Source organism: Nannobrachium achirus (assembly GCF_963921795.1).
Source record: "Nannobrachium achirus genome assembly, chromosome: 2".
In the NCBI taxonomy this organism is placed as follows: domain Eukaryota; kingdom Metazoa; phylum Chordata; class Actinopteri; order Myctophiformes; family Myctophidae; genus Nannobrachium; species Nannobrachium achirus.
Window position 1 is genome coordinate 13,347,234 of NC_137811.1, and position 20,045 is coordinate 13,367,278.

Consider the following 20,045-nt stretch of genomic DNA (forward strand, 5'->3'; position numbering starts at 1 on the left):
TGCACACAGAGATGACTTCAGCACAGAGAGACAGAGAGAGAGAGATAGAGAGTGCGATTTTCATTTGGCTTCTGTGTGTCATCTAACTGACAACACATGTGTTCACACACCGTCTACGCTGAGATAGCGTTGTGCATTAACAAACACGTGTGCGTGCGTGCGTGCATGTGTGAGTGTGCGTGTGTGTACCCATCATAATGTCTTTTTAATGCGGTTCCCAGAAAGGGCTGTGATGTGCTCGGGGAAGTGTTGTGACACACACAGCTAGTCTGCAAACCATGCAGTGGCGGAAGAAGTACTCACATCTTTTCCTACTTAAGTAAAAGTATCGATACTTGTAGAAAATGTAGAAACACTCCGTTACGAGTAAAAGTCAGGAATTCAAAATGTACTTGAGTAAAAGTGCAAAAGCATTGGTATCAAAATGCACTTTAAAGGGACTACACCATGAATTTTCATTTATCCTATGTTTATGTCTTTTGTTGGTATCCTCACAAAGTCCTATTTCTGACCATTGTGTCTTTCTCAGTTCATGGGCGGATCATTTTCACTCGCTGGTAAGTAGACTAAATCACGTCTTTTTTCCCCCTTTTAACTCATTCACGGGCCTCTCCAAGGTAGACAACATTATTAAAAGGGAGAAAAATACGTAATTTAGTCTACTTTCCAGCGAGTGAAAATGCCTCGGTTATAATGGGGGCGGACGGGGCTGAAGAGCAGCAAAGGCTCGCTAAGAATGAGAACAGGCTCCAGCTAGGCTAAGCTAGCGACTTCCATAGCTTTCCACGCTTACAATGGAGTCGACGGAAGTGTCGTAACTCTCTCTTTCTAGGGGTCTGGGTAGGCCTGAGCAGGAGGCGGGGAGGACCTGGGATGAGGGTGGGGCCAAAACTGGCTCAATAGCACAGTCCTCCCACTCAGGACAAGGTGGTACTGCAGAAAGTAGCCCACTCATTTTGCAGTTTCACAGTTTCGCAGTTTTCAAATGTGAAAATAGCAGATCTACAACCTCGACAAGATCACAATGTGTTGCGATGTGACGCATTGTGATCTTGCAGATCGTCTATTTTCAAATTTCAAATATTTAGGGGCTAAAGTGGTTAAAGTACAGTATACATGTTGTAACAATAATCAAAATCTACAAAGTAACTTGAGTTTTCAAATAATTCTAGTACAATATTACTAATTACTAAATAAAAGTCAAAGTACTGAAAATTGGATATACTCAAGTAAAGTAAAAAAAGATGCCTAAAAATGTGCTTGTGTAAATGTACTTAGTTACTTTACACTATAATGGAACCATGTGCATGATGAGTCACCTCACTTTACCGCTGAGTCACTGGCCTCATCTGGGGGTGTGTGTGTGCGTGCGTGCGTGCGTGGGTGCATGCGTGCGTGTGTGTGCGCGTGCGCTGCACTGCGCTCTTGCATTTCTATACTTGTGGGGTCCCCACACATATAGTATGTTTGAGAAATAGACTAGATATGTTATGTTAGGATAATTTCCCTGGCCCTCACCAGAGAAACTGTTGTTTTATGGTTGAAACCAGATTTGGCTGAGTTTTAGGCTTAGGACAAGGATAATTAGTAAATTAGAGGTTGGGTTTTAAGGGCTGGGGTTTGGAGATTTGCCCTGATTTCATACCTAGATGAACCTAGATAGGTGTCGCGCACCTATAAAATAGCCGATCTACAAGTTAACAAGTTACAAGCTGTTCTCAGCTTTAAGGGTTCGGGTTAAAACTTGCTTTATGTTGATGTACCGTATGTTAATGTCCTCACAAGTATACTGAAGTAATACGAGTCACTGTGTGTGTGAGTGCGTGCGCGTGCGCGTATCACATCCTCTTGTTATCATCTGTATTGAATTTTTTGCGTGAAAAATAGTTTCCCCGACTATAAAATGTGTTCTTTGTATCAGTTACACCATGAACTCATTTGAGTGTCACACACACACACACACACACACACACACACACACACACACACACACACACACACACACACACACACACACACACACACACACACACACACGCACTCTTCTCTTCCTCTCCCTGCTGCTTGCTGTCTCATAGTGAAATAATGGGTGTTTACCCAAAGGCTCCGTCTCTGGGCTGGGCAGTTAAACTGATATTTAGAATAAATAACCCATCTTGCTGATGAATAATCAAGAAACAGGGTTCTTTTTTTGATCATTTCTTTTAATTTCTTATAATGTATAATATGGATTTTATGTTTTGTCAATTATATCAACAAATAAATGTTTTTTTTTTTTTTTTTTTTTTTTTTAATAACTAGAGTAAATCGATGAATCTGATTAACCACATGGCCGTTTATTGTGACCAAAGGTCACAGTTTACTATGAGAAACGTCACAGCTTGTCCGTCTGTCTGGACGTGTAGACGTGTACACATTTTTACGGTCTATCTATGGGTTTGCCGCTCTGACATCATGCTCTGATGTCACTGTGATGTCAGGGGAACCACTCAGGGGAACAGAATGGTTTTGCCGCTCTGTCATCACGCTCTGGCTTCACTGTGATGTCACACTAACATAATCCCTTTTATGTCCATATATGGAGTTTCCTGATGTCGTCAATATTAATGATGCCCTGTTAGAGAGATCCTTGTGATGCCAGGGGGAACAAATCATTTTATGCCCATATATGGACACATGGAGATCCTTGTGATGCCAGGGGAACAAATCCTTTTATGCCCATATATGGACATATGGAGATCCTTGTGATGCCAGGGGAACAAATCCTTTTATGCCCATATATGGAGATATGGAGATCCTTGTGATGCCAGGGGAACAAATCCCTTTTATGCCCATATATGGACATCCCTGATGTCCACATCACTGTGGCGAATGACGCCCTGAGGCGTCTTACTAGTTATACTTATTTATACAGTGGTGGAATACAGAAGATCTACAAGCTCACAACATGACAGAGTCGAGTGTCTGTTTGCTCAGCCATGCTAGCCATGTGCTAAGATATCCGATATAAAAATAAAAAAAACAGATTTAGCTACTACGTCTGTGAACTTCCCATATAAACTGTTAGCCTAGCCACCTTCCAGCACACTTAGCCTTCCAGTTTGCAAGGGATGGGGAGCGCTTGTTTTCCTCACAAGCCCCGCTCGAAGCACCTCAGTCACTTTCCGTCCCACACGGGCGGTGCTTAGAAGCCCCACGCGGCCGGGGCTTCTAATGAAAACAAGCTCCCCTTCCATCGTTCAGCTACAGATACGCTGGATCACTGTAAACAACGCACCTGTGATTGATATAAACTGATCTGAGGAGTATATTATAGTCTGTTTGGTCACGTCTACTAAACGCAAATCAGCCAATCGGAAACAAGAAATGGAACTAGCCGTTTTAGAAATAAATATGAACCAAGTGAAATGTATGAATGTGAGCTCGTAACTCAGTAATAACTAGATTGGATCCATTAGACCATACATGGGCAACTGGCGGCCCGGGGGCCACATGCGGCCCCCACCTTCACTTGATGCGGCGATTGCGGCCCACAGGTTAATACCGGAATACTGAATATGTCATTGATTTCAGCTGTTACAATTCCAAACATGATCTGCTTTAATTCCATCAGTCTATATTAGTAGCTTAATGACTAGATAGTAGTATTAAAATGTATTTTTTTGTATGTCCAATGTATTTGTATTTAAGTTCATAAAGTTAACATGGGTATATAACTAAATGCGTTGGAAATGTAATCAAAATGTTAGATTTCAAGATTCCAATTTAAAAGTAAAAAAAAAAGAATATTCAGAATTCCAATTCAAAAGAAGCAAAAATAGCCGATCTACAAGCTCAAAACGCACAATTTTTTTTGTATGTCCAATGTATTTGTATTTAAGTTCATAAAGTTAACATGAGTATATAACTAAATGCTTTGGAAATGTAATCAAAATGTTAGATTTCAGGACTCCAATTTAAAAGTAAAAAAAAAGAATGTTCAGGATTCCAATTCAAAAGAAGCAAAAGTAGCCGATCTACAAGCTTGTAGATCTGCTATTTTTGCTTCTTTTGTATAAGATACTAGAATGACAAAGTAGAACGTAGTAATATGCATTGTGGCCCTCTGGAGTGAAGTGAAAATATAATGGCCCTCGCCATCATCAAAGTTGCCCACCCCTGCATTAGACAGTGGTTCCCAAACATTTTAGCTCAAGACCCAAAAGACAAATTAGACGTTTGCGCCACATTGTGAGCTTGTTGATCTGCTATTTTCACTACTAATTATTCTTTTGTTTGTTTGTTTCAAAATATATTTTTGGGTGCAAGCGAAAATCTTTTGATATATAGCCTAGATATTTTTCAAATGTAGTAAAAGACATTTGAAGAGTTTTCCACCAGCAACGCATATTTGTCAATAAAGATGTCAATCAAAAAAGTCTCTCTCTCTCTCTCCCTCCCACCCCTAACCCAAGTTGCCACCCGGCGTCTGCCGGTGGGAGTCGTACCGGCAGCCCTGTGGGACGGCGGCGCGGCGGCAGCGACGGTGAAGAAGCGCGGCCCGGGCAGACCCAGGAAGTACCCCCTCCTGCCCCCCCACCACCTCCTGACCCCCTGCAGGGAGGAGCTTAGAGGAGGAGGAGGAGGAGGAGGCGCAGAGCGACAGAGGAGAGAGGACAGAGTAGGGCTGTCACCATATGACATTTTACATGATGATTAATTGTCACTCAAATAATTGCGATTAACGATTTAACCCATTTAGGCCTAACCTATAGAATAGGGCTAAATCAGAAAATTAGCCTACAAAACAAATATGTTGCTACATACTGTACAATACATGTACTGTAAGCCCCTCCCAAACAGCAAAATGTGTTCCCGGCCTGAATGGGTTGTGTTTTTGCCGTTGATAATTACACTTCTGTTTGGCTTTTAGGCTTTGAAGTTGCACATGGCAGATATGACAAAGAACCTAAATATACAAAAAAAGATTATGGACATATTTGACAACTTTCTACTTAAAAAATAACATTGATGGTGGAAATAGCCGATCTACAAGCTCACAACGCGTTGTGAGCTTGTAGATCTGCTATTTCCACTATTTTTTACTCTAAAAAAATATATGAAACATTTTCCACATTCACGATTATGACGATTATGAAAAATAATCGCGATTATGAAAAATAATTGCGATTAGACGATTATGTAATAATTGTGACAACCCTAGGACAGAGGAGCAGCAGGAGGAGTGGGAGGAGAGGACAGTGAGTCACTCACGCTGCTGAAGAGAAAGAGAGGCCGTAAGCAGAAGTACAACACCGCCCCCTTCAGTCAGAGGTGAGAACTGATTTGAACAGTCATAGTTTGGGTTCATTGGGCTTGCTCGTGTAAAATAGAATTTAATTACATATGAGAAGAAAACAAGTTATTTGCTGAAAGGAAAAGGAAGTTATATAAGAAAAGGAAGAAGCCAGGGGCGCACGGTGGCCTACTGGTCTAAGCGCATACCATATAGGCGTTGATGCCTGGCGGCGTCGCCGGTTCGATTCCCGATCCGGACGACCTTTGCCGCGTGTCTCTCCCCATCTCTCCCCCCCTTTCCTGTCAGTCTGCTGTACTATCCAATAAAGGCATAAAAGCCCAAAAACAAATCTTTAAAAAAAGAAAAAAAAGAAAAGAAAAGGAAGAAGCCAATATAGGCTTATTTGGAATCCTTTCTTTAATGGAAGAGGCCATTAAATAACATTGGGCGGCATAGCTCAGGGGTAGAGAAACTGTTAGCACGAAGGGTTCCCGAAGGGTTCCCAGTTCGAATCCGGGCTCCCCCTGAGTTAATGTTGAAGAGTCCTTGGGCAAGACTTTGAACCCCTAATTGCTCCCGGTGAGTAGGTTGGTGCCTTGCATGGTTTCCTCCGCCACCGGTGTATGAATGTGTGCGTGAATGGGTGAATGTAATGCACGATCTATGTAAAGCGCTTTGGATAAAAGCGCTATATAAATGCACCATTTACCATTTAACATACATTCAATTAAAATTTCAATTAGAACAATACAAAAAGTCAGCCAGGAGAGTCCACTAAATAATATCATCTGTGATTTACAACACTGTTTCTCAAACACTGGGTCGGGACCCATTTGTAATCCAAGCTTACGTTGGGACTAGCAGTGTAGTGTGTGGGGGGAAAACAAGCTTGAAATTAAATAATTATTGTGGTATTTCACTTTAAATACAAATTGTAATGATATTCATTTAATCAGACTCATGTCCCCCTTCCAATATAAATCCATCGTAACTTCAAACTCCATTTTAACCACGTTGCAAATCTATTTTTGAACATTTTTTGAAAAAAAAAACGTTGAATAATTTTGAATTACGAAATAGTTTGAAAACTCAGGTCCTAGTTGGTTAAGAGCGTCTGCTAAATGGGGACTGCCCATAAGTCCTACATCTCATTAGTCCTAATTTGGTTAGATCTTTAGGCTTAGGTTTAGGCATAGTTTTACTGAGGTTAGGGTTAGGGTTTGGGTTAGGTTTAGGCATAGTATTTTCACCAGGTTAACATCCACCAGATGCGAACTAATGGCATGTAGGAACAATGAGATGTCAGACCAATGCCATGGCACCCTGCTAAATGCCTTCATTGTAAGTTTGTCTGTGCAATAAACCTATACTATGCCATGTGGCGGCTGTCCAACTTGTAAATCTAACCTATTTAACACATGGTTTTCAGCACTGTGTGCTAAACCAGTGCCCTTTCTCTCTCTCTTTTTTTCTCTACCATTCTATCACTCTCCTTCACCCCTTTCTTTTTTTTAGCGTTGTCGTCGCCGAGGACAAACCGGAGAGCTGCGCCGCCGCCGCGCCGCCCTCGTGTTTTAGCCAATCGGAGGTTGAGCAGGGTTCCCCCCAGACTGCAGCCACCCAATGGGTGGAGGAGGAGGAGGAGGAGGAGGAGGAGGAGGAGGAGAGATCTGAGGCTCCGCCCACCAAGAAGTTCCTGAGCGCAGGGCTCTACTCTGATGACTATAAAACCACAGAGTGAGTGACTGTGTACAGTGCCGGTTCTAGGACTCAAGTAGTACGCGCGCATCCGTTAGTGAGGGGCCACCTAAAATAAACTGTAGCACCAGATCGAAATGTTTTTTTTTTTATCCCACGGTTTTTGCAACCCATTTTTTTTTCTCACCCGGTGACTACCTGACCTGTAGTCCTGGTTTCCGCTCTCCCCCTGCCGCGCCAGGGGACAATGGGGAGCACCCGGCTTAGCCTGATTTCAGACTCTACGCTGCAGCTTGAGTCTGAAGTTGCCTCCATTCTATTTGATTGAAAAGGGGAGGGGATTTAAAATTTAAAATTCCCAATCACAAGAGATCTGGTGGGAGGGGTTGTGTTTGACTTTTGCACACAAAACATTCCCTCCTCCCCCTCCCCTCTGTGACATGCACCAAACAGGTCATTGTCTTTGATGTTTCATTGATTAGAGAGAATCACTAACGAGCTATCGACACTTGTAGCTGTAACTCTTCTGAAGTTCAAAGGAGGCAATTAAGAACTCTGGTGAGCCACCCCTCTATTGCATTGATTTCATTGGTTGGTAGGCCAAGATACCGTATCAAGAGACGCGTCATATGACACTTCCAGACCAAGAGAAGTAGTTCACTCAGAGAGTGGGTGGGTCTATTGGCTGGAGCCAGGCTACACCCGGCTGGCTAGGGGGAGGTAGTATAGAAACCAGGACTACTGCATGTTTTTGCGTGAGGGCCTATGCCCAAGGAGACGTCATGCAAACGCACCACAGAGAGGCCCGTATCGCCAACCCCACCTAGGGTGTGGGTGCTGATGATGCGGGTGGAGGAACACGCCCCCAGCGCCCACAGCTTCCCCCGGCGGGAATCGAACCCAGGACCTTCTGGCTGTGAGGCGAAGTGCTAACCACTGCACCACCGTGCCCCACCGAAATGTTCTTTTTGGAGGCATATTGACTTGCTCATGAATCAAGTACAGGCAGCCAGGCCTAGAGTGAAGTTTGGGATTATGAGGAAGGAGGAAGGGGAGCGCATATTAAATTAATAACGCTAGTTTTTGGATAGGGGATACATGACATAATGTAACAATATGTTTAACAAATATCTTCTTCCTGTGATGTGGACCCCTTTTTGGTTGTGGCCCTAAGCGGCCGCTTATGTTGCTTATGCCAGGAACCGGCCCTGACTGTGTATGACAATTTCATATCACCATTATTGTGACTAAGGAATCGCGATTTACGATATTATTGCGATAATCAAAATATCCCCAACATCCATTATCCTGGATGCAGAAGATTTGCCCAAAAAAATAGCAGATCTACAAGCTCACAACGCGTCGCAACGCGAAGCATTGTGAGCTTGTAGATCGGCTATTTCTCTTTATAGTTATACAGTAGTTGTAGTTAAAGGGACATGTACTGTAACCCTAGGCTGATAATGTAGTGTTTTCCTGTTAAGGTTCAAAACTGCAGCAGATCATACATGGATGGCATACACCGGCCGCTGCAGCTTTTAAAATAAATAATGGGTGTGTTAAATTGGTTCCCAAGCGTCCACTCTACCTCCTGAGCCACTTGCGCATATGGGCGCCACGGCTGCACCTAGGAAACCTGGTCTGACAGGGATCTATGCTCCGAGGAGCACACCTCTCTAGTTTAGTTTGAGTTAACTGTAATAACCTTGTATGAGTGGCAACCATACAATCTCATCGGGAGCATTTATGGATTCTTGCTCAAAGGCAGTTTGACACAAAGCCAGAAGTAGAGCTTGTGGGATTTAAACCGTAAACCTAGTTACCTACCTAACCCTAACCCTAGTTCCCAGAAACTGCCGCTCTGCCTCCCGAGCCACTGCACCTCAGCAATCGTTCCCAGTAATCAGGCTATAAGTGTGCAGGGTAAAGCGGTCTTTAAGTGATCCTGCTGGAAACAAAAAGGTTTCGAGTGGTTTCCGTTGCTTTATTGACTTAAGTTCTTCCCATTTAGGACGGGAACGCACTCTAGATTTGAACCATTAACCATTATTTTATGCTTTAACTATTAAAAAATCAAACCTCGGTTCGAATTGAAGCGGTGGACAGATAAAACTTCTATTCTGAATGTATTTGGAGAGCTGGTATGACAGTTGGTATAATAGGTTTAAAAAATAAAATAGATTAAAACACATACATTAAAATAAGAATTTGTAATTAAATAAATACATAAATAAATATAAAGTGTTTAAATAAGACAGATAAACCCTGAAGGCCAAATTATCATGTGAAGCTTGACCAATCCTCAAAGTATCCATTCATCTGACCGGGAGGGACACCGCACACATTTTCTAGATGTACAGGACATATAAAGCCTATTCATTCTGAACTGAAATGACCATATATGGACATGGGACACACATTTTGCTTTTTGAAAAAGCCTATTCATTCTGGACTGATATTTTACACGTACGGGACAGGAAAAACCTGTTCATTCTGGCCTGGAGTGACCATATATGGACATAAGGTAACGGACATTCTGTTTTTGAAAAACCCTGTTCATTCTGGACTGAGATCACCATATATGGTAATTAAACGGACATTCTGTTTTTGAAAAAGCCTGTTCATTCTGGACTGAAATGACCATATATGGGCGTGATAGTGATACACACAAAGCCATTCATTTGGAAGCGGTTTCCACCGCTTCAAAAAAATAGCAGATATACAAGCTCGCTTGTATATCTGCTATTTGTTTTACTTTTTTTTAAACTTTTTACTATTTGTGCAAATCTTTGGATATAAGCCAACATTTTTAACTAAAATATTTGCTTCTGGGGGGTCACTGGAACATAATATTTTGAGATGGGGGTCCACGGTCAAATACATATAATTCTAGGGGTCCTTCGCATTCAAAACTTTGAGCACCACAGATAAAGAAACATACTTTTTTTTTTCTCCAGAAAACCATTAGGATTTAGAAGACATTTTTAGGTGTCTTAATGGGTTTTTAATACATAGACATCAGTCGAAAACAAACAACGGTTAACATTGTATTCCTTTTTGGAGCGGTGAAAGCGCTCCCAATAGACAGGTATGTCCGTGGGTATGTGGGTGGGTGGGTGGCTGGCTGGGTGGGTGGCTGGGTGGCTGGGTGGCTGGCTGGCCATGTCCGTAGCCTGGCAATACCTTGAGTGGCCACACACAACACACTAGTTAAAGGAGGGGCGCTGTTTTGTGCAGGCCAGGCACACTCACCACTCACTCACAGGCACAGTTTACACTCACTCACTCACTCACATAGGGTACAGCTGCTCAAATTCACCGCTCCACTTCGAACCGAGGTTTGATTTTTTTTCTTCAGCACTCCTGTCCAGCAGGCCAGCAGATCCAGCTGGGGCTCCATCACCCCAGAACAGCAGGAAGGCAGTCCAGGACAACACGGCTACAGCCCACAGCAGCATGACTACAGCCCCCCACACCAACACTCCACCCCAGAACAACACGACCCCAGCCCAGAAGAACCTGAATGCAGCCTTCTGCCCGCGCCACTGCATGTGGGTCAGTATATGAGGGGGACTGCCCATAAGTCCTACATCTCATTAGCCCTACATCTCATTAGTCCTAATTGCAACCGAAGGTCGCAGTATACCATGAGAAATGTCGTAGCTTGTCTGTCTGTCTGTCCGTCCGTCCGTCACATCCCAGGCTGAAAACGTTAATATTAAGTCCATATATGTATATGGATATATATTAACAAAGCATAAAATGTCCATATACAGTATGGGCATTCCCAGATGATGCCCTGTTATGGAGATCCCCAGGCATCAAAACCAGGCCCTAACTCGCCAAGGCCCTGCTTGGCTTTACTAATTAACATACGTTTTATGCCCATATATGGAGATGCCTATATTGTTAATATTAAGGACATTATTAAGGATATTAAGGACATATCTGGGAATGCCCATATTTGGTAATGTCCATATATGGGCATGTTTTGACATAACATTGTTGACTATCATGCAGGGGTCTCCATATATGAGTAACTGGTCCCCTATACATCACTGGCCAGATGGCCAAGAATTGCGACCTCGCCCGTTTAGGGCGAGGTCGCATGTCACCCTGAGGTCGCATGTCACTCTGAGGTGTCTTACTAGTTTGGTTAGGGTTAGGTTTAGGCATAGTTTTACTGAGGTTAGGGTTAGGTTTAGGTTTAGGCATAGTATTTTTCACCAGGTTAACATCACCAGATTCGGACTAATGGGATGTAGGAACAATGAGATGTGGGAACAATGCCATGGCACCCAGTATGAGACCAGATGCTGTTCTTTGGTGCCTTTTTATAAAACATCAAAAAAATAATTCTGCCTGGCCAGGATGTCCAGCAGGCGGAGATTGCGTTTCTGCCCATGTCTGTGAGTCCGTCTGTGAGGGCATTATTCCAATAGTCCGATGTCCCATTAGTCCGACAGTGGTTAGGGTTAGGATTTATAATGAGCTTGTGGTGTTTTAAAAGGCAAATTATTGCTCTGGTGCTCTGGCCTCTTAGTGGCTCCTTTAAAAACTGAATCGATGTTAGGTATTAGGGTTAGGTTTAGGGTTCGACAGCTCAACACTCTTTTTGCTTCTACACCTGAATATTTGTTGCCAAACCTCACGCAAATTTGGTGTACATTATCCCTCGAGTTGTGTAATCAAGATGTATCAGTCAGATTCTCCATATTTCAATCTGATTGGACACGATTGGCTACCAAAATGTGCGAGAGGGGCCTGTTCCCTAAAAAAAAATTAAAGCCACATATCATGCATCCCATGACTAACAGAGTAAGGCAACCCGGCCTGGTGGAGATTTGCGCTCCAACTCCACTTGTCTAGTCATTAGTAGTGGTAGTAGTAGTATATGTATAGACAGTATACAGTTATTCTACAGCACACTGTACAATAACAGTTTATAAGCATGCGTAGTACGGTATATGATCTTAAACGATTAGCTCACACCAATCCTTTCCTCTCTCACAGGAAAGTATCTGAGACTTAAGAAGATAGACTTCCAGTTACCGTACGATATTCTCTGGCTGTGGACAAACAACCAGGTAAAAACAACAACAACTACAAGACCACACCATCCAACAAACACTAACACAACAGCACTAAAGTAACACATCTATACCTCATGACGCTACATTATAAAATGCAACACCACATGTCACTGGCAGAACACCACATTACATTACGCTGTAAGAGGTATTACAACCACAAAATTAACACAATACAGTAAGACAGTAGAGTAAAGTATGTCCTGGTAATTCACATTAATACGTCATTGTGTTTCACATAATGCTGTGTTTGTGTGTTGTGTTGCAGCTAGTCAGACAGCCATCAGTTCCCTTGAAAAGGAAGAGACCTTACTGTAAGTAACACACACACCACACGCACACACACAATCCTTTTCGCTGGCCATATTATGTAACGGCCATAATATGCAATCCAACTAGTCTTTTATATTATCTTAATCTTAACATATGCTGTGCCCTCTCTTTCTCTCTCTCTCAGTTCGGGTGAAGGAGAAGTCTTTATCCCCCCATCATCATCATCACCATCAACATCTTCCCCAGCCCCTGGTGAGTCAGAGTAGTTAAAAGACGGAGGACAATGTGTCCATTCTGATGTGAAATATAACCACTGTGCTCCTGCTGGTGCCTATACTGTCTGTCTCAAAATGATAAATTCTTAATGAATGAATGAATTAATTAATTAGAAGAGAGCTGTAATGGTGATTTTCTTTGGGGCGGAACGCTATTTTAATGAGGTCACTCAAGCGGGTGCGCCCGGGCGAAGCGACCAGTGCACCACTGATGAAGTGTGGGTCATGGCTGAAAGAACAAGACTGAGGATACATTGGAATGAGTTTTCTCAGACTGGTGGCTGTTCTCTCCCTTAGAGATAGGGTGAGCCGCGAGGGACTCTGAGTAGAGCCGCTGCTCCTTCACTTGGAAAGGAGTCAGCTGAGGTGGTTCAGGGCATCTAGTACGGATGCCTCCCTATTGCCTCCCGAGCCATAGGCGGACTTTGCCATTTGCCCTAGGGGGGGCAGGCTTGAGCAGCAACATGCCAATTGTCAACCAACCCCTCAACACTAACTTATCACACTGTCCAACTACTGTTATTCATTGTGTCCACCAGACCACTAGTGTACCAAATAAAACACATGTACAATTATGTGTGGTTAGAGCAGTGTCATTTTACAAATTGTGTTCATTATTAAGTAAAATAGCTACTTTCATTATTGGAAACACAGTTGCAGCTTACAAGAAATGCCAATAAGAATAAACCATTTGATAATCTCAGCTATCATTTCTAAATGGCTACAAAACATTTTGTTTGATGCAGGACAATAATTATTGTAATTCAATTTGTATTAAGTAATGAACAATAAGGGAATATCAGTGAATAATATCAGTGAATAATAACTTAAACCCCTTTTTAATTATGTTTCAAGCCTAATATGTGTAATCTTTGTGTACAGTTCGGATATTGTAGGTATGTTCAGGTATATTCATAGTCTGACAACCCCCATTCTTAGCAATGCTATCTTCAGAGAGAGAGGCTCTGATCACTTAACATTCCAATCAATCAACTTATTGTCACCAGCTGGTCTCTGTGTGATGGGGAGAAACCAGTGACTATTAGTTGGTTAATTCTTTAAAAAATCATAACTCTTGACAGGAATGGGCTAGAGACTTACTTTTTTTCCCTAAATGCTCAGAAATGCCTGGGGGGTGCAGTGCACCCCTTGCACCCCCATAAAGTCCGCCCATGTCCCGAGCGTCTCCCTATAGGGAGGTCCTCGCTGCACGTCCCACTGGGAGGAGGGCCCCTGCCAGACCAAATTGAGGGGATTATGGGCTCTATTTTCACTCAAGTCGGCTAAATCCGCAATCTGGGGGTTTGGCATTTAGGAAGGGACGTTCCCGTGCAAAAGTTGCTATTTTGGGACACCTGCCTTATCCCTAAAACACCTGCGCTACCCGTTACATTATGAATAGGTGTGGATTGGGCGTTACAGCGATATAACCAATCACCGTGCCAGATGACCATAGCCATACGTGTACAGTAATCTCCATACTGGCGTGGAATAGGGCATTCACCAAATATTCGAATATTCGAATATCAAAGTCACTATTCGACGTTGTTCACCGAAGTCGAATATTCGCTTATTTTTGTAAAAAAAAATGTTTTCTCTTTAAAAAATATATAGTTTTTAAAGCTTGGCTAGATAGGAAGTCATAAGAATGACTTGTCAATTTGTTAATGCTCTATACCAGGGGTTTTCAAACCTTTTTAGGCCGTGACCCCCAATATAAACATATTTGAACAGGGGACCCCCGCCCTGACAAGCACTTGGAATTGTAGGTATTACATTTAATGTGACTCGGTTTCCGCAGATAAATATAACACGAGGCGTTGTGAGCATGTAGATCTGCTATTTTCACAATGTTCGCCTCTTGCTTACTTAATATTTGACAGTTTGGCCAGTCCTGTCAAATATTCGACAATTCGAATACTTTGAGGTCGAATAATTCGAATACTAAAAATCACTATTCGTGAATGCCCTAGCGTGGAATCCCCAGGAGGAAGTGTCTAATGTTGCCTGGATGAATGGATGACTGAATGAATGAATTAATGAATTCATAATTGCATTACATCAATAGCGTCTGTGTTTCCAGGAGGAATGTCCCAGTGACATCATCGACATGTTCCCTCACCTCGACATGGAGCCACTCAGTAGCAGTGACAGGTACTATCCTTAATAATAATAATAATAATAACAATAATAATAATAACCAGAAAGGTGCACTTCTGGGTAATTCTAATAATACACTTTATGCGGCACCTTTCTTACTAAGTCTATCCAGGCCTTGCCTGGCTCCAGCCAATAGACCCGCCCACTCTCTGAGTGGACTGCTTCTCTTGGTCTGGAGGTGTCATATGACGCGCCTCTTTCTGTCGGTGTCCTGGCCGATCTGGCGCACCAACCAATGAAATCAATGCAAGACCGAGGAGGGGTGGGTCTAACTTTTGAAAATCAACAGAAACAGCAGAGGGAGGGGTGGCTCACCAGAGTTCTTAATTGATCCCTTTGAACTTCAAAAGGGTTCTGAACTGCAGTCAGTGATTGAGCCATACAAGCTCGTTAGTGATTCTCTCTAATCAATGAAACACCAAAGACAATGCCTGTCATAGAGGAGAGGGGGAGGGGAGAATGTTTTGTGTACACAAGTCAAACACAACCCCTCCCACCAGATGTCTTGTGATTGGGAATTTCAAATTTTAAATCCCCTCCCCTTTGAAATCTCTTACAATGGGGACAACTTCAGACTCAAGCTCCCCAGCGCAGAGTCTGAAATCAGGCTAATCCAGGCCCGGCGCTACGGGGGGGCCTGCTGGGGTATTGCACCCTCAGTTGCAAGTTGTACCCCCTCAGTTTATATTCTATGTATAGTCAAGGAAATATCAAAAACAACACAACTATTGGCTGAATATTATTATTGTCATAGAGATTACAATAACAGTATTGAAAACACAGTTGCCCCCTATAATAATTATCTGATTATTATTATCTGCAGCTGGTGCAGCAGCGCAACTCCCGTCTAATCTGCAATTTAAAATCACCTAAACCACAGCGCAGTAGCACCGGCTGTTATTTCAGCTCCCAAAAACTGGCATCTGTTGTAGGTATTATAGATAATAAAAATAATGTTCATTATTACTAGCCTATATAAAAAATATGTGCCCCCTCAAAATTATCAATAGCCCCCTCAGTCATTTCATCCTGCAGCCGGGCCTGAGTCTATCCCCATTACAATGCTACACCTATCATCAGCTCCCAGTACTTGCCACACATTTTAGGATTAGGTTAGACATACAGCGGTTAGGATTATGCAGTAAAAGATCATTTATACTTTTGTTGGGTGCCAGTATCTGGCACTGGAAGAAAAAAAATGGCGATCTACAAGCGTTGTGAGCTTGTAAATCTGCAATTCTTTTGGCTTTAGACTTGCCCAAATTCTTTTTAAATGGTATTCAGTGGTAAAATTGCTTCCTAAAATGTTGATGTCCTCATTGACCCATTAAGACCGGGAATGCACATCACGTAACCACTTTAACCATTATTTTTTATACTTTAGATATTAAAAAATAGTCGATATACAAGCTCATAGCCTGGCACAGAGTGCCGCGCTATGAGCTTCTAGATCTGCTATTTTCTTTTTTAAACCATGACAAATTGTGCAAATCGTTGAATATATATTATTTTTAAGCGAACATTTTTTACTCAAATCTTTGTTTCTGGGGGGTCCCTGGAACAAAATATTTTGAGGTGGGGGTCCACAGTCCAATACATATAATTCTAGGGTTCCTTGACATTAAAAACATTCAGCACCACGGATAAAGAAACCTAGGTTTTTCAGAAAACCTATGATTTAGATCAAACCTTTCTCAACCACTGTGCCTGGGGACCTTTGGTGTGCCCCTGAGAAGGGTCAAGTGTGCCCCTTGAAACTGCTTGAAAGCCAGTATTGTATTTATCATTTTAAAAATGATTTAAACTATTGAAAACAGCAAACTAGTGAAACTAGCGAACTAGTGAAACTAGCGAACTAGTGAAAACAGCCGATCTACAAGCACACGACGCCTCACGGTGCGAGGCGTTGTGTGCTTGTAGATCTGCTGTTTTCACAACTGTTGTGCGACAGCCTTGTATGATGAAGCAGGGCTTTACTTTGCGAAGAAACATACAAATTTGAAACCTGGAGATACAAGGTTTCTTCCCGACGGTGACGATATTTACACCCCCGTATTATGTTGGTGTGCCCATGGATTCTTGGGACATGAAAAGTGTGCGCATGCAGAAAAAAGGTTGAGAAACACTGATTTAGATGACATTTTTAGGTATTTTTCAGGTGTTAATAGAAATGTGTGTGTGTGCGTGCGTGCGTGCGTGCGTGCGTGCGTGCGTACGTGCGTGCGTGCGTGCGTGCGTGCGTGCGTGTGTGTGCGTGCGTGCGTGCGTGTGTGTCCAGGACCTTCGTGGTGGAGCGCCGGGTGTTCCTGGTGAGGAACTGGACGCTGGTGAGGGACCGACAGCTGAGGCTGCGCAGAGGGAGGAGAGAGACGGGGCGAGAGACCTCCGCGTTAGGAGGAGGAGGACAGGAGGAGAGAGACCACAGACACACCAAGTCAGGTCCATGAAGCAAGTGTGTGTGTTAGTTTTTGTTTTAGTAGGGGTGCGTGTGCGTTAGGGTGGATCTTAAATTACCTTTTTTAGATTTTCTTGAGTCTCACCCCCCAATTATGTTCCAATGTACAAAAAACTGCTTTGGTTAAAATTTGGTTGAATTTCAAGCATATTTAGAGGTAGCTCAATCAAGTCAAAGATTGTACATTTTATTGGTCAAAATCGAATTGCACTGCAGGCACATTTAAGTTATACATTACACATTATTCTTATACTAAGCACAGAAATGATATTTTTTAAGCTTACAAATCTAAACACAAATCTGATTACATGTTTGTCATATGTCAAACCAGAATTAATGTATTGTAGGAAATAGCAAAGCAAAGAATGACAAATTGCTATTTTTCATTTAACGTGCACAATGACATGTCTTTATTGCACACTCTTCAATCATACTCACAACACACAACAAGTACACAGCCCCACTTCCTTGTTTACCCCCAAAAACCCCGAAAGTCACTGCAGTATAGCAATTCAGTAGTTACTGATCAATTAAAGTTTGTTTACGGCTATCGGGATACTTGTGCCGATGGTTCTGCACAATTTGCAGCAAGTATTGGAGTTGGGACTCATCTTTAGTAATGAGACCACAATATTCTTGTATTAGGTCAACCCCACGCTCTGCATGATCATTGACAACATTCATTGCCTTCACTACAGCCAGAGCTTCTTGGTAGTCTACCCTGGGCTCCCACTCATCGGGATCAACGTCAAGGAAGTCATCTGGGAGATCCATCATTTTGAAAAGCACTTCAATGTTCTTCCTTGCAATTGTTCCAAGGTCAACAGTAATTCTCAGTTCATGATCTTCATTTCCATCTTTCATGGCTCTCACCATCAGCCTCTTCGTTTGCGCGCTCACTTGACTGTCAAACAATGCAAGTCCGACAATCTCTGGAGCAAAATACCATAAGTGATTGGAACACTTTTGAGAAGCAGCTTTAGACACCTCAGTATTTATTGATGAATATTCCAGCAACGATTTTAACAGCTGCCAAGTAATTTAGTGGAGCGCTGACAGCAACAGGTGCCATCATCCATGCCTTCACATAATTGCAAACTGCAAAAATGCACAAATCCATGCATGCTTTTTCTTCCCTGAAGGTCAGTTTGAATTGGCCATGAAACATCCAGATCTTCATACAATAAATAACCTTTGCCATCCAACGGGCATGATGGGTAGCTCCTGGAGCTCTGAACCGGATACCTCGAGCAGCGAGGTATCCGGTTCATCAATAAATGCTGAGGTGTCTAAAGCTGCTTCTCAAAAGTTTTCCAATCACTTATGGTGAACAGGGGCATATGAAGAGAATTACTGTTGACCTTGGAACAATTGCAAGGAAGAACATTGAAGATTTTTTCCAAGGTGCTTTGAGTGGGAGCCCAGGGAGGACTACCAAGAAGCTCTGGCTGTAGTGAAGGTGATGAATGTTGTTAATGATCATGCAGAGTGTGGGGTTGACCTAATACAAGAATATTGTGGTCTCATTACTAAAGATGAGTCCCAACTCCAATACTTGCTGCAAATTGTGCAGGACTATCGGCACAAGTATCCCGATAGCCGTAAACAAACTTTAATTGATCAGTAACTACTGAATTGCTATACTGCAGTGACTTTCGGGGGTTTTGGGGGTAAACAAGGAAGTGGGGCTGTGTACTTGTTGTGTGTTGTGAGTATGATTGAAGAGTGTGCAATAAAGACATGTCATTGTGCACGTTAAATGAAAAATTGCAAATTGTCATTCTTTGCTTTGCTATTACCTACAATACATTAATTCTGGTTTGACATATGACAAACATGTAATCAGATTTGTGTTTAGATTTGTAAGCTTAAAAAATATCATTTCTGTGCTTAGTATAAGAATAATGTGTAATGTATAACTTAAATGTGCCTGCAGTGCAATTCGATTTTGACCAATAAAATGTACAATCTTTGACTTGATTGAGCTACCTCTAAATATGCTTGAAATTCAACCAAATTTTAACCAAAGCAGTTTTTTGTACATTGGAACATAATTGGGGGGTGAGACTCAAGAAAATCAGAAAAAGGTCATTTAAGATCCACCCTAGTGTGCGTGTGTGTGTTTTGTACAAAAATGTTTGTGGTGGGTGGACGTGTGTGTCAGGGGTTCCCAAACCTTTTTGTCTCAGGGCACCCCATAAATATATTTTTAATCCGAGGCACCCCTACATTATAATTATCACTCCCAGCACCTTATATTATATAGCATATCGTCGTTGTCGGGTGGAAACCTTGTATGTCCAAAACCGTTCGTTTTGTATTTATCATCTATAAAATGTACTAAACTAGTGACAACAGCCGATCTACAAGCACACAATGCCTCGCATCGCGAGGCGTTGTGTGCTTGTAGATCGTCTGTTTTCACTAGTTTTGTGCGACAGTCTTGTATGATGAAGCAGGGCTTTGCTTTACCAAAAGACGTACACATTTGAAACTTGGAGATACGAGGTTTCTGCCCGACAGTGACGATATTTTAGTGATTATGTTGCGAGGAAAACGTTGAGATAATATTTTTTTCAAGTGTCCAAATAATTTCCAAATATCAAATTATCTCGCGGCACCCCTGGACTGCCGTCGCGGCACCCCAGGGTGCGCAGTCACCCACTTTGAAAACCCCTGGTGTATGTCACGCATGTGTCTCAAACGGAAACACATAAATGCTGCCTCATGCTAAATTTATGCTCTGTCATGTGATGCTGGTCAGGCTGCAACTAAAGATTAATTTCATAATTGATTCATCTATGGATTATTGAAGT

The 20,045-nt window shown here is 42.4% G+C and overlaps 1 protein-coding gene across 1 annotated transcript in view; it reads left to right on the top strand.

Annotated features, from left to right (window-relative positions):
• The window catches only part of LOC308296577 (uncharacterized protein), an 86,923-nt gene that overhangs the window by 57,733 nt on the left and 9,145 nt on the right, over positions 1-20,045 (top strand). The window contains exons 11-19 of the mRNA XM_080739889.1: positions 4,455-4,660; positions 5,204-5,313; positions 6,794-7,015; positions 10,335-10,531; positions 11,990-12,063; positions 12,335-12,380; positions 12,524-12,591; positions 14,698-14,768; positions 17,053-17,213. Of these exons, the coding sequence (XP_080596015.1) occupies positions 4,455-4,660; positions 5,204-5,313; positions 6,794-7,015; positions 10,335-10,531; positions 11,990-12,063; positions 12,335-12,380; positions 12,524-12,591; positions 14,698-14,768; positions 17,053-17,213 (1,155 nt within the window). The remainder of the gene's footprint in view (positions 1-4,454; positions 4,661-5,203; positions 5,314-6,793; positions 7,016-10,334; positions 10,532-11,989; positions 12,064-12,334; positions 12,381-12,523; positions 12,592-14,697; positions 14,769-17,052; positions 17,214-20,045) is intronic.